This window comes from Galleria mellonella, unplaced genomic scaffold (assembly GCF_026898425.1).
Source record: "Galleria mellonella isolate WM207_F2 unplaced genomic scaffold, CSIRO_AGI_GalMel_v1 utg172, whole genome shotgun sequence".
NCBI classification, from domain to species: Eukaryota; Metazoa; Arthropoda; class Insecta; order Lepidoptera; family Pyralidae; genus Galleria; species Galleria mellonella.
Window position 1 is genome coordinate 1,512,932 of NW_026442015.1, and position 15,284 is coordinate 1,528,215.

At 29.4% G+C, this 15,284-nt stretch overlaps 1 protein-coding gene across 10 annotated transcripts in view; it reads right to left on the reverse strand.

Annotated features, from left to right (window-relative positions):
* Positions 1-2,133: 2,133 nt before the first annotated feature.
* Positions 2,134-15,284, reverse strand: part of LOC113514210 (fasciclin-3-like) — a 163,604-nt gene continuing 150,453 nt past the window's right edge. For 2 of the 10 annotated variants that reach the window (XM_026898219.3, XM_052893178.1), the window contains 4 exons: positions 4,087-4,126; positions 3,695-3,748; positions 2,811-2,949; positions 2,134-2,348 (listed from right to left, as the gene is read on the reverse strand). In XM_026898219.3, the coding sequence (XP_026754020.2) occupies positions 2,208-2,348; positions 2,811-2,949; positions 3,695-3,748; positions 4,087-4,126 (374 nt within the window). In that variant the 3' untranslated portion in view covers positions 2,134-2,207. Of the gene's footprint in view, positions 2,349-2,810; positions 2,962-3,694; positions 3,749-4,086; positions 4,127-5,305; positions 10,769-15,284 lie in introns of those variants that run through there. The other 8 variants (XM_052893180.1, XM_052893177.1, XM_026898223.3 and 5 more) reach the window with 6 other exon arrangements.

Consider the following 15,284-nt stretch of genomic DNA (forward strand, 5'->3'; position numbering starts at 1 on the left):
TTATAAAAAAATATAGTTGGTACCTATTAAATATATAGAATAACTATTTATGTAATAAAAAACTTAATTTATTTAATGAAAATTAAAAATATAATTTGATTTATAACTTAAAAACACGTGAAGCCTCCACTTTTTATTCAACCCTGTTATCGCTTAAATTAATAATATCATTTTATTACAATTTAAATCTACATTAACTTTATCTAATTCATTTTTAATATCCATTAAAAGCACACACGACATGTATCTTAATAAATAGCTTACTTATATATTTAATTAGAAATATAAGAGATTACCGAATTATATCGATCGCGTTAAGTAATTAAAGAATTTAGAAAGAAAAAGAAAAAATAGTACTTTTATATAAATAGGCAGACAAAACTTTATATTTATTTGTAAAGTATAATTTCTCGTCTTGGATATCTAATACTATTTTCTTTAAGGACTATTATTCTTAAAATAGACATTTACTGTATATTTATCTTTAAAAGATTATAAGAAAAACAAAGAAAGGAGTTCCTCTAGTACTATTGTTTTGTTTGCATTTTTGAATAATATAAAATTTCTAAACAGAGAAATCGTGCGTTTATAGATTAATTAGTAAATTCTGTATTAATTATAAATATGGATCTATAATTTACTTAACGAGACCGACTTGATTATTAGACATAAAACTACGATAACTAGGTATGTATATACGACATCTAAAATTCATTAAAAATTTATAAATATTTTTGTCTTTCGGTGGATTCATAATTTTGTGATGATTATTATATTTATATAAATTTATGTATTAATTTACGTGTGTAAGTTATGCAAAACATTCAAATCACACCTTTCAGATTGTACCTTAAATTAAGGACTAATTTATAAGTGCAATGAAGAATATATATATACATATATATATATATATATATATATATATATATATATATATATATATATATATATATATATATTTGTTATTTATAGGTGATTAAAGTCCTTAATCTAAGGTATCTAAAACATTTTTCGATCAATTACATCTATAAACGTCAATAATAAAAATAATGATGCTTCCTCATTATTTTTCAAATCCGGTAAAGTTAAAAGGATGACTTGCGAAAGAAGATTAAATTTGAATCTATCAGTCTCGCAGTGTTACAATTTTTCATATATTAATTTGTATATATAAGAAGTCGACAAAAAGTAAAAAAAGAAACTCATGTACCTAACATGTATTTTATTAACATTTGAACATAATGATCAATTCACACTAAAAGGAACGCGACACGACACATACAACAAATATTGATTTGAGACAAGTTAGGTACCATTGTACTGTTTTTTACATAGTAAATTAATAATTATTATATAACTTGATGAAAAATTTAATATTTTTTAAATAAATATAATATATAATAAAAAAATATTAAATAAATTTAAAATTTAGTAAAAAATTGAGATGTTGACTTCGTTTTTTTTGACATTTCTCAATTATAAAAAAAAAATATCGCGTTGTTTTGTATGTGAATAGTGTTTTAATTATAAAAATCTTTTCATAAATTTTAAGCTCTTTACATGAGCTTCAATTAATTCAAGCATTTCATCATGATTTGCTTGATTTTTTTAAAACCGTACACAAAATGGTAACATATAACTGGAAAATGTAGAAAATTACGTCATGCACAAGGTTACAACCATTATGATTAAATTGTGTTCTACAAAAGAAAACCGGCTTTAATTATAACAATACCAGTTATTTTTATTTAAAAGGTAAACTACTGAATTAATTTTTATAAAACTTTTATAGGACCAATCTGTAAGTATATCCTTTCAGATAAAAAAAGGACTTTCCAAATTGGTTTACAATTAACGGAACTATGTGGTAACAAAAAAAAATATAATTGAAGAAAGAACCTACTTTTTAGAGTCGGATGAAAAAATATTATATTGTTGGTTTTTATTGAGTTTAGTATTTTTATTTTTAATAAAACTGATACGAATACATAAATAAAGAGCATCTCCTTCTTTTTTCTAAACGGATATGAAATAAAGTACATATGGGAAAAACATCCGATTCTCGGATTTTGAAATTGAAAATAATTAAATTTATGTTCTATTTCGGATAAGAAAATAAACAATTTTTATTAAAAAAAAAAATATTACCATTTTGTACACTATTTTATTCTTCTATCATTAATTACCGTGGTTTCTTCCCCTGGTAATTACTCTTTAGTTTCTTTAGGCTGGTCGGTGTATACTATCTCAGCATACTCTGCGGATGGTGGTGGTGGCTTTTCAGTAGACGCCTGGTCTCCAAGGGCCAGCTCAGCGTACACCACGCCTTTCTTCTCTTCTGACAGGGGCTGAAATGAAAGAGATTGCTTGAGTTTTCTTACACTGTTCTTGATTCCATTGTGAATTTTTCTTTGACTTTTTTTATTCTGCCGTAAATGGCAAACATTAGATAATAAAATGAATCAATGTTTTTTCTGAGTAAGGGTGAAAATTAGATGGGCATGTAATTAGAAAAAAAAAAATTAGTTCCCGTAATATTTCCGAGAACGTAAAGTATTGGTCAAGGCAATTTGTTAAACTATTATTTTTAAATATAATTTTATGTGTCAAAATTTATACATTATTATAATAAAATTTGTTATTTTCAGATGTTTTATTTTTAATAATATAGACATATTGTTTAGATATAAATTACTGTTAAACACGCTTTTGTAGTAAGACTTCTAACCATGTATCGAACATCTATTTATCAAGAGACGTATTTTTTTGGGGTAGAATATATGCTAAATATAATAAGATTATCCACTGACCTTCTCCTCAGTTTCAGCAGCGTGACTCTCGGTGGCTTGCACCTTATCCTTTGCCCTAGGTAGGGCGGCCCTCACTCTCGCACTGAGCCCCGCTAGCCGCGACCTCTCGCGCCCTCCCACGGCACTCTCCGTGTCGCTACTGACCACAACACTAGTTAAATATTGAAAAAATAAAAATACCAAAAAATAAAGCAAATTTCGAATTTAAATAAATATTTTGAACATAGAATATCCTGTGTTATAAGAAAACGGAATCCATAAGCCTATTTAGAAAAATTCTTTACTAAATTGGCCTGGTCGAGAATAGAATCTGACTTCATTCATGCAAAGCAATATAGATATAACTGCGTCACGGAGATCGTCGTGTATAGTTGAGACGGATACTAATAACACATTTTGTTATTATAAAAATTAGTCAATCCCACTCTTTACAGTCTGTACTAAGAACATGGTCATTTACCTATAATAGAAAATAGGCTTAATAAAAAATATAATAAGGGCCAATGTACATTGAGCGAAACGGTATATAAATTGTGGGATTCATTAAAATCATATTTTTTTTATAAATATTGATAATCACTGGTAGAACACCACTGTATTAGTAATAGTTAATAATAACCACAGATAATATTATATTAGTAATAATAGGTATCTAGTACCTAAAAGTGTTTCGCAATGGGAATAAATGAACACTTCAAGAAATTAAAAATCAGACTGTGTGATTGCTCCTTTTATATTCCCCTTTTTGATATTTAGATACAATAAATAAAAAATACAAGGCCATATTTTTTTCCAGAGGTGCAGTATGCATTACCTTTTGTGCGACTTTTTTTTTAAATTAAACAAAAGCTAAGCATGACAGGCAAAAAGAGTTAGACACGTACGTTCTAGAAGGAACCGGCAGCCCCGCTTCTAAAAGCACATCCCCAGCGGGCGTCCTTAAAAAAGCGTTATTTACATAAGCACAAGGTTTAGAACTTTAGAATAAAACAGCAAAATATAAATACGGACCGAGTTAAATATTAATCACAATTAGGTACATAGCATAATTCAGTAAGTATTTATTACAAATATAATATGTTTTGGCCAAGTAGTTTGTGAAATGAAGAATTTCTCTAAACGAATAAAAGAAAATTAGGAAAAACACTGGCCAGTGTGTAGTTTTTTTTTTTTTTATAAAAAAATTGCAACAGTAAAAAACAAAAGATTTAAAAAAAATCTATGAATAGAATATTTAAAAAAATATGCCATTGAATTATTGAAAGTAGATACGTACGATTCCCCAGAACTTTTCGTGTGATCCCGAGCTCTGCTGCCTGAAAGAACAAATAATATAATAAATATAAGCTCGTTATTTATGTTATTGATTTACATTTAATACGTTTACCTTCCTTGTTATAGATGTAGGTTAATATTATATATATTAGATATTAGGTAGGAATATCGAATCACAAGTCACAACATATCTACGTGTGGATTGTAAGTTAGTTTCAATTTAATATTTGGTATATTTGGTATAATTAGCCGAGTTAGTCTTGAGATTGGTTTCGACGAGTAACTTTAATAGAAATTTCAGTAAATGCGAGTTGATTCGTGCAAAGTTTAATAGCTATGTTTGGTTAAACTGTTTCCAGACATCCTAAAGTTTGCATAATTATGAGTTTTTATTTTTTTATTTTATAATAAATTATAATAAATTCTTGTTAATTTTAAGAGGAAACGAATACTGTTGTAATATTTGAGCATAATAGTCTAGCCGTGTGACCCTGGCAAAGGCCATGCCACCCCTTCTTTTCCCGTAGGTGTCGTAATAGGCGACTAAGAGAACTTAAAGGTCGAGGAATAGGCAGCAGCGTCTTTCTTCAAAGATCACCAAACCCTGTGGTTACTAACCTGGTTGCCAAGCGTAGCAATTACTGGCAAAACACCCCTTTATGGGGGAGGCCTATGTTCAACAGTGGACAGTTAACGGCTAAATAATGATGATGAATAAACTGTTTAACTTTATTTTTATGGTTTAACTTAATTATAAGAATAAATATACAGGAAATTGTATTAGTATTTTTTTTTCGAGGACCACACACTATTTCAGATATCATTAGACTCCACAATGAGTGTTTTTGGTTTTTTTTTTATGATATTTAAATTAGCAAACAAGCTGACGGTCCACCTAATGGGAAGTGGTAACCATCGTTTATAGGTATGAACTGCACTGTGGACATACTTTTTTAATACTACTATGGTGACAAACAAGCATACGTTACGTCTGATGGTAAACGGGATTACCGTAGCCTATGGACTCTTGTAACACCAGGGATGTCATGCGCGTGCTGTCGACCTATCAACATCATCAACTCCTTATGCACTGCCATTCTTAAGGACTATGGTGCTGTGGCATCATTTTTCTGTGCCAATTACATCCAATTTCTAGAACACCCCAATAATGTAACCTTACTTAAATGAGTTTAAATACGGCCAATGTATAGCTCTATAGCGGAATTCTATTATTTTTTATTTTACTATAATGAAAGTAGTAAAGAATGTAGTGGAAGGGGCGACCATTGCCTATTACATTATAGAATAAGTACAGTGTCATACCTAGTGTTGACTCGGCACATTTATAATATCGTATTAAATTTTACACCAGCGACGATAATGTTATCGTGCTCTTCATTTCAGATACTGAAGCTGCGACCTTTTAATCTAGTAATGATAAAATCAGTCTAAGAATTTTTGATTAAATAGTACAAGCACAATTATAAACAGGCGTATGGAGAGGGGGAGGGGATTATTAGTAACGCAGACTATCGGCCTCATTACTAGCACTATTAGGTCAACCTTCATGTGGTCCCGCATGGAAACCATCGTACTGAATTTCAGGTGAATTCATAACGACGGGCTAACTGACCTTCCTTTTCATTCTTACTTATCGTCGCTTACAGCGGGGTTACTATTCCATTATCATCTATTAAAAAAACAGGCATATTTAAGAGAGGAGCCGGGTGAATTATGCCCACCCCAGAATTTGAACGGTGTTTCCAAAGACATCCTAATATCTCTTTTTGTTGGGTGAGAAGGGATTGTTAGTAATGGAAAGATCAGTCTCCATTGCTATCAATATACCCTATCAAGTCGATATCCACGCGGTTCCTTCTGGAAACCATCGTAACTAATTTATCATTGAATTCGTTACAGTAGGCTAACTGTCTTTTCATTTTCACCAATCAACCCTCACTGGTGCTCCGCCAGTGTATACCGATAGCGTAGGCGGGGTACTACTCCACTAATTATTCATTAAAAAAAAAACTTTTTTTGAAAAAGTCATCCTCATTTTGATTGATTCTTTTGTATAATTACGAGATATCTTTGGGATTCTGACAATTTTTTTGCTAATGCTCAAACTTAGTCACACCTATTAATTTGGTCACGTTTGAAGATGATTTTAAATTCATAAGAAATTGTAGATGTAATCGTGGTTTACCACGGTTCATGAACCTTGGTCGGACATTTTATTAAAAATATACTTTATAATTTTTACCGGTTCGTCTTCAAGAACCGACCATTTTATTCTGTACCTACTTATGATTTTTGTACTTACCATGTGAAAATGTTTCAAAGCCTATTAATGTTTTCTATTTTATTTTTATTTTATCAAATTTTTTTATATCGTGCCTTTACCAAATTCGATAATTCTTTTTAGTAATCTGTATAGATTATTCATGTACTGGTCAGTTGGTGTCCCTGGACTTTTTTTGGGATGTTAGCAACACGCTCATATAGGTATTTTTCTTTCTTGAATTGTTAATAATATTTTTATATTAAAAAAATGTTGTCTGAATTGTAGGCAACCATCTGTATTTTCGTCTTTTATTATTTATGTATTTTATCAAACCGGCGTAGGTATATATATCAATCAATATATATATATATATATATATATATATATTGACACGTAACCTATTCCAACGATAACAGTTATCGTATTTTCCATTTGACCACTCACTTTTTATGTGCAATAAAAACAAATAAAACAAGTTATATCTTATTTAATAAATACTTTATGTTTAATTACATTTATTTCAGAGTAACGTAGTGTTCCATAAACATCAAATACGCAATTGATTATTATCAAGACTTATACAAACTTTCGATTCTCATAAAAACTTTGAACAACTGTTATATAACATGTCTAAATAGAAACAGTAAATTTAATTATAACCTTAATTTATATAATTATATATTAAGATTATAGTCGGTTGATAATAATGGCTTACACATAATTAGGTAAGTCTCTCTTATGACATGTTACATAATATTATATAGAAAAAATGCTTGGTATTAAAAAAAAAACTGTAAGCTTATTTTATAAAAGCATTAATTTGGCGAAGTGCAAAATGGCAGTGTTTTCAAACATTGATTTTTTATCGTAATTGACATCCAAAATTCGGTATAAACGATTGAGGGTATGGTACTTAAAAACTAAGGTTGGTACAAAAATAATACGTTGCATACCTATTTAATATAATATACTAAATAAAATCACAATTTCGGTGACTTATATTTATATCTAAAATTAAACTAAAAATATTTTTTACAAAAAATTGAGTCATGAAACAGTTGGACGCGTTTCTTCATATGAGACTTCATCATTACATTTGTAACTTATTTTTATATATATAAACCTAAAGTGAGAAGCATTTTATATACAAAGAAATATAAAAGGTGGTACGAACACATGTAATAACTATATAACTAATTGAAATACAGGTGAGATTAAAAATGTTAAATAAAGGCTTATTAATAATGTTGTACGCAGTAGCAGTACTGTTATTAGGTAATATAAAATAGTCATCTTGAATCCTAGTAAATAGTACAGGGCTCATGGTCATCCAACACTGTTGATGAAGACCTACATATATAAAGGAGATTACAAATTCGATTCATAGTTCGGCAAATTAGGAAAAAAATTTTTTTTTTTAATTAGATCGGTTGTTGGTGGCCTGGTTTATGCTTTAAAATATCACACTGGTTAAGGTTTTAAAAGCTTATGATATATAATTTTAAGAACAACGTGACTGTTTCATTTAAAATAAAATTTTAACATATTGTATTTAAAAAGAATATTATTGACAAAAAAGACTATACTATTAATACCACTGTGCTGCCTGTAAGTTTTCAATATTCGTATTTAAAAAAATTAGTTAATACACTGTAAAAACTTAAATCTAGGCTAAACTCAACCTATTCATCGGATATTATAAACAAAAATTTATCAGTCAATTTTATTAGAGGACTAAGAGGTGTCCTCGATTCAATTGTTCTAATAATTTGTAACATATACATATAAGGGTTTAGGCGCTTTTAAAACTGAAGACGATTTGTCTTTAGTTTTAAATATTATTATAAAAATATATCCATTAAGGATATTAAAAAAAAATATTTTTAATTGTTTTGTTTTGTTTCAAAATTAACCCTCAACGTCAAAGCTTTAAAGCGCGTGCTACCTGTCAAAATGTCGATTTTAAAAGCTGGATATTAAGTAAATATAAAACCTTTAAAAGAAACGGTTAAAAGCAATTTATTGACGTTGCTTTTTATTTAACTAATGTAATCTTTACTTGTCTCCGTTCTGAAATTCTCCTAAAATAACATCGAGGGGAAGATTTTCATTATATAATTATGTTTAACCTTTTGCATTACTTATTGAGATTAAAAAAAGTACTTTATAATAAAATTAAGTGTATATACAAATTAGAGAGACAAAATAAAAAAAAAATGCCTAAGTTTCCGTCGTAGTACATAGTCAGAGTGCATGGTTAATGACGACAATAACTTAACAGTATAAAAAAGTGATCCCCAAAGTAAAAATAAACTATCTACTTAAGTAGGTATATTTAGTAATATCAAAATAGAACGGCTTATAAAATTCACAATTATATTATTACATAAACAAATACTTGTAATATGTCTCAGAAATTTTAAGAAATTGATCTATAAAGATTTTATATCTAAAGAGCATTATTTGAGATTTCTAATAACATAGTGGAGTTGCTATAAAATATAATAAGGCGCCATTTATAGATTGTCTATGAAATATATTCACGGGTATATTCGTTGCCATTTAAGATTGAAGGCTTAAACGACTAGTTAGGTACTTTATATCAAAACTCATGGTCAAGAGTAGAATAGCAAAGTGAATAAGCATAATATATAATCAGTTTCTAATATAATTTTATTATTTTCTTTAAAATTTTTTTATATGAGTTCTCATGGACATCAACCCGATTTCTTGATTGATTTAAATATTTTTTTTAACAATAATTATATTTTATAGATTTTTTTTATTGATACCACTTATTGTTAATAGCCAATTTTAAAACATACAATAAATAATAATGTCGGTTTAAACGAGCCTTATTTCCGACGTCATCTTGGTGTTGACTTTTCTAACACCTGTGTATTATGCAAATACCGATAAATTATGGCAAATTCTGACAGATCTGATTAATTATTATAAGCTCTAGTTTATATTGCTCGATTGTAAATAATCTAAGTAACGGGGTCTATTTTGATTAAAAATGTGTAAACAGACTCTGATTCAGTTCAAAATATTTTCTTTTACTTAGTATTATATAAATGTATATTAGTTAAAAAACAATATGCCATAAAACATACCTTTCATTCTATTTTCAACACAAAATTAAAAATGTTAAATAACAAAGCAACTGTTTGTGTTAAAATATTCCGTTTTATCTATTACAATTAGGTTTATTGTGGTCGCTTTGTATATTTGAAAATGCCATCGCCCCGCTTGATACAGTACAATTTCATAGTCAAATTCTAAATGGCGTAATGACGTGATGTTACCTCGGTTTAAAACTCGTTGTGAACAAAAAGTCCATTTCTACTTGAGATTTCTATTCTCACTGATTCCATTAAGGGCGATGTACCCATCTGTGACTCGGACCGTTGTTTTCGAAGCAAATTTTCATTAGTATACAGGTGAAATAATTTGTGAGTTAATAACGGGACCAAAACAGATGGGAACAATACCCAAGTTACATAAATTCTAAGTACAAATGAGTAAAAATTAGACAACGGATTATTTATTCTATACCTAGATATATTTTTTCGAAATTGGAAAACAATGAAAATCCACTGGGTTTCAAAATAGTTCATAATAAGCTTTATTAAAAAAAATGGCCGTTAACTTTTTATACGAGTATCTCTATAAAAACCAATTCATCTATTAAAATTAAAGTGCTATATTTTATAAGTTTAATTTAATATCTTTATAAAAAAATCTTAATTATAAAATGGTCTCCGTAGATTCGTTGCTACATAAAGAATTTTATATTAAGTAACAATATTTGAAGCTTATCTGGCACTATACAAACCTACAATGAAATTTTAATTTGAAAAGAATAATAAAATATAAAGGAAAACAAATGTTGAATTTTTCCCCCTTTTTCGTTGGATTGACAGCAAGTAATTTTATTTGTATTATTCTTTCCAATCAAAATTTCTAATACAATCTCAAAACGAACTGCGATATTTCCGCTGTCACTCGATATAACATTGTAAATAATCTCATTTGTTTATTATCATTATAATCCAATTACCTACTAATATTTTCAATAAAAGTAACTATTTTTAAAATACACATAAGAATTAAACAATAGCCGTCAGACTTCCTGTAAGTCTTACTGATTGAGTGGTAAGTGTAACTTAAATCCTGCATAAGTAAGTCTTGTGACTTTGACGAGTGACAGCTCACGACTTACATACTTTCATTTATACCGCTGTGTCCGGCTTTTTCTCGGGGTGTTTTGTGTTTCCGTTGCTGATGTACTCTCCATGGTCATGGGAGGGATTCTCCGAGCCCTTGACGTCATCGTGTGGGGGCAGAGGGGCTTCGGAGTCCGCCCCATCAGGTATGTCGGTGCGGTGCGACCGTCCTGCCACATACCAACACATTAAGCGATCAAGTTCTGTGCCTGCTTTTTTAAGTCTTTGTAAGTGCGTGGTAAGCTTGTTATTGAACTGGCAATTAGTGATTTTTTACATTGACTAACGTGTATTAAAATGTGCTGTGATTGTTGCGAAGCCTATTTTACACACATTTGTTGAGAAATAGTGCTCATTTTGTTTTTCTAGAAATACTAACTTCAATAGCAAATTAAAACAACTATTTTCTATTAATTACAAATGACTAACATACTTTTAGCTCTCAGAATATTTTAATATCTACGATAACGAAAATGATATTATTGGGTATTGCTCGTGATTTCGTATTTTATATTATCCTTGATTTTATAGTATCCCATCGGAACACAGGGGTAACTGGGACGCTATACATGTAAGACATGATGTATTTGTGTACTCAAGTTTATTCAAACCCGTTATCCATAGTTTACGCATGATCACGCTGAAACCGCATCTGAGCGGTTTGCTACTGATAAATCTCTTTTATTTTTTGCGTGAAAATTTCAAAAACACTTTTTAGTTGGTAAAAACTTCACATAAGTAATTTATGTGTAAATTTTTCATATGTCTAAAAACTGAACGTTAGGTAGTTTCTTCTAATATGTTAAATAGAGGATTTCTGTACAGAGGTAAAAAAAAACTCACGGGATAAAATTCCCGCGGGACAAAATTCTCACGGGAATAAGATACTTAAGTTCTTAAGAACGATATGTTAAACAGTGCGCTATAAAATCGCATCGTTTGGTTCGCTTAGAAACTAATTTTATGTAATAAGGAATCGGATAATGAATAACCGACTGCAATATCGAGATCTGAGCCCATTTAGAAAGAATATTAATCTAATCTAGCCAAGAATCAAATCTGGGATATTATTTATCCAAAGAAACATGTATTCGGTCACGATGGTCGTGAATAATCTCAGAGCCAAAATTATGTACATTTTTATTACTACCTAACTTATAACACTACCATATATTTGAAGTTCTGTCGAAAGTACATACATTTATAATATTTAATGAAAAAAAGTGATATATTTTTGATTTAGTAGTAAATATATGTTTTTAGTATGACATATAATTTGAACTACTCACTGTATTTTAGATTTCAATTCTGTGTATATACTCGTATCGTATTACACTTGTATTTGATACTTGTTCATGTTATTGTTTTATTTTTTATTATTATTAAATTAATTTTTAATTATTAAAAATGTTATAATACCACCCTATTAATAATAATTCTTTTTTGAAACATTAATAATTTACCATTAATACTGAAGTGAAAAATAATTCGAAAATTTAAAAATAATTAGTTAATACAATATAATAGTACAGATGTCACCAACACCAAGAGTAAGTTTATTGTTTATTATATACCTATTTAGCCCTGTAGGTGTATATTAAGTTTATATTATTAATATTAATTTTCAATTATTTAATTAACAGTTAAATATAGGTTTCAATATTTTTTAAATACGCCTTGTTACTATATACCTATTTATTGTAACACCAACACCATTTACAGAAAATTATAAACTATTATAAGTATTAATATACAGGAATTTATTAAAGATCCTTAAACAGTCTTTAAAAATCTTAAACATTTATTTCCAAAAAAAAAAAAAACTTAATAAATACCGAAATAAATCATGCAAAAGGATAGAAATCTCGTGTTTCATGCTGTTAGATATTTAATAAAGAAAATGCGATTGAGATAGACAGAAACAGGGAAAAATAAGGCATGCGCCGAATCGGGCATTTCAGTTATTCATGCATTCTGTTCAGTTTTAAACAATCTTGATCGCTTAATATATTGCTATACGGCACAACTGACATTACATAATTTTATTATATAAAAAAAATCACTACACAATAATTACAAGCAAAAAGGACATAACAAACACTGCCATATTCACTTTGAAGTATATCTAAAACTACTACAGCCAAACATTTTTTGCTAAAAACCGAGACTTTCGCATTAAAAATAATGCAAGCCTCGAGTGATTTTAAAAAATGAAATTTTTCTCTTTACCTATCGACCAAAGGCCTGTGAGCCTGTGAGAAATTATGTTTATTAATATAATATTATTGTCAAATGGGAAGGGTAGGTATGATGCATGCCTAAAATATTTCATATAATCAAAGCATGTATATAAAGCAATGAAATGCAAAACAGTAAATTATGGACAGTTTTCTTTCGTAACTATTACACGAAACTTGTACTGGTAGAGTTTCGAACGACCAATCTTGTGTTGGTTGGTACCATCTTACATCTGATCTTCGCGGTCTTGAGCTCTGACGTGTTTGATACATGTAAGATATTGTTATGGCAATACTGTTCATACCTTTTTTGGCAGAAAGCAATAAAGCGGGCATTGTTGTGTTTCAGTAAGACTGCTAGTAAAATTAATGGGCACGAGGTATAACCCCTCACTTCTGAAAGGAGGAGATTTTAATAATGGGTAGTAGCATGTACTTCCTAATAATGTGCCCTATAAGATCGAGCTCCACTCGGTCCTCCTTAGAAACCAACGTAGTTAATTTGTGGTGACTTCATCACGTGGAGCGTACCAAGTGCCCAAATTTTATCCTCACCTATCCTCTCTCACTCATACTTCGCCGGTATAAATTAATAGAGCAGGCGGGATATAATTCTATTTTTTGTCCACCAAAAGGAAGAATTTTATTCCTTAGGTGCGTCTAAGCATGAGGGAGAAAATTATTGCTATGTATATTCAGTAATATTTCATTCATAGCTTTCCGGGCGAATCGTAAAAAATTCTATTACTATTAGGTAAAATCGAATAAACAACACGTATAAAAAATTACGACGATGTATTTTTTTATAGTGTACTAGCGATCCCGCCCGCGAGAAAAATAAATTAGTAATTTATATTAGCTTTAATAAGCAAATTTTTGTTACTTTACGCTACATTAGTCTATTTTTTGTAGGGATCTCTAATTGTTTTGAAAATTATATGTACCTTATGTTACTCGTTGATAATGTAGCTTGCTATAAGTGAAAGAATGATTAAAATCGGTTATGTAGTTTATCCGTTATAAACAAACAAACAAAAAAATCTTTCCTCTTTATTAGTATATTATATATAGAAGTAGTTCGCTTAATAATTTACAGAGATCAGTGTTTACAGTGACGTATTTTTTTATTGCATGATGATCAATATTCGATTATTGATAACAGTCCATAATTTACTAATAAGATTCATAACGATATGGCAACGTAAATAAGTTATTATTTTGTAATGTATTAGCCGGACAATTTACCAATTGCTTCAAATCACAATATACCTAATATGTTATAAAAACCTAAAAATGAATGTAATAGAAAGTGTAACAAATTGAAATCCAGCAAGATATATTTTATGAAACCGAACAACTGTATCCAGATAAATTTAAGGGGTGTAATCTTTTAATCTGAATGTATGGATCCGAAGAAAATAAATAAAATATAAATACATTTTTATTCATTATTGTACATAAACAAAGTGATATAAATAATTAATTTTAAACGTAATGTACAAAGGCGAATATCTTTGTATAACTATCGGTTCAATCATATCTCTATTAAGTAGGACTTACGTTAGAGAAGGATTTTGTCCGTATGCATCAGTATATAAAGTACCCTATGTATTAATTATGATATATAATAGCCGTGTACCAAATTTCATTCAATTCCATTCGTTTAAGCATGATTGAGTAACAAACACCCAATCATCTAAATATCCAAACATATTAAAAAACTTATTAGTTGAATTAATATGACTGATCGCAAAATCCGAATGAAGCGATCGAATTCAGTGAAGTTCGTATCCGGTCTTTCGGGCGAAACTTTGAAACATTGATTTCGTAGTAGACCCATGTTTTGCATATTAACCCTATGTACCAGAGGGAGACTTTGTACAAAAGTCGATTGCTTTACCTCTGTCCCATTCGTGTTTCAACCGTGAAGCAGTTGTGTTTGCATGGCTGTGTTTCGGTTTGAAGGGTGGGATATGTGAATTTACTGGGTACAGAGGAATAACACCTGAGTCCTCAGGAATGGCAAATGGGGGGTATCATGGGCGAAACAGTATATTCTGTTATGTCCATGGTACTGCTCATTAGGCAACAGTTACCAATCAGGTGGGCTGTCAGCTTGTTTGCCATTCTAAGTTGTATAAAAAAAAAAAAAAATATGTCTACGTAATTTAAAGGTAAATGTATGAAAGATTCCAAATATTTCAAATATGTTCATTACAGAAAGTTGTTCAGTTTTATGTACGTTATCTCTCGATTTTTTTGTCATACACTTTCTATTATATGTTTTTATTATATTAATGTTAAAAAATAAACTTCCTTTCCTGCCACATCGTCTGAACGTAATTGTAGATTTATTTGAGAGAGGAAAAAAAGGATAATTTCATTCACAACACGATGAACGGGAAATGATAATGAACTAATTATCATATTTTGATAATACCGTCGTATT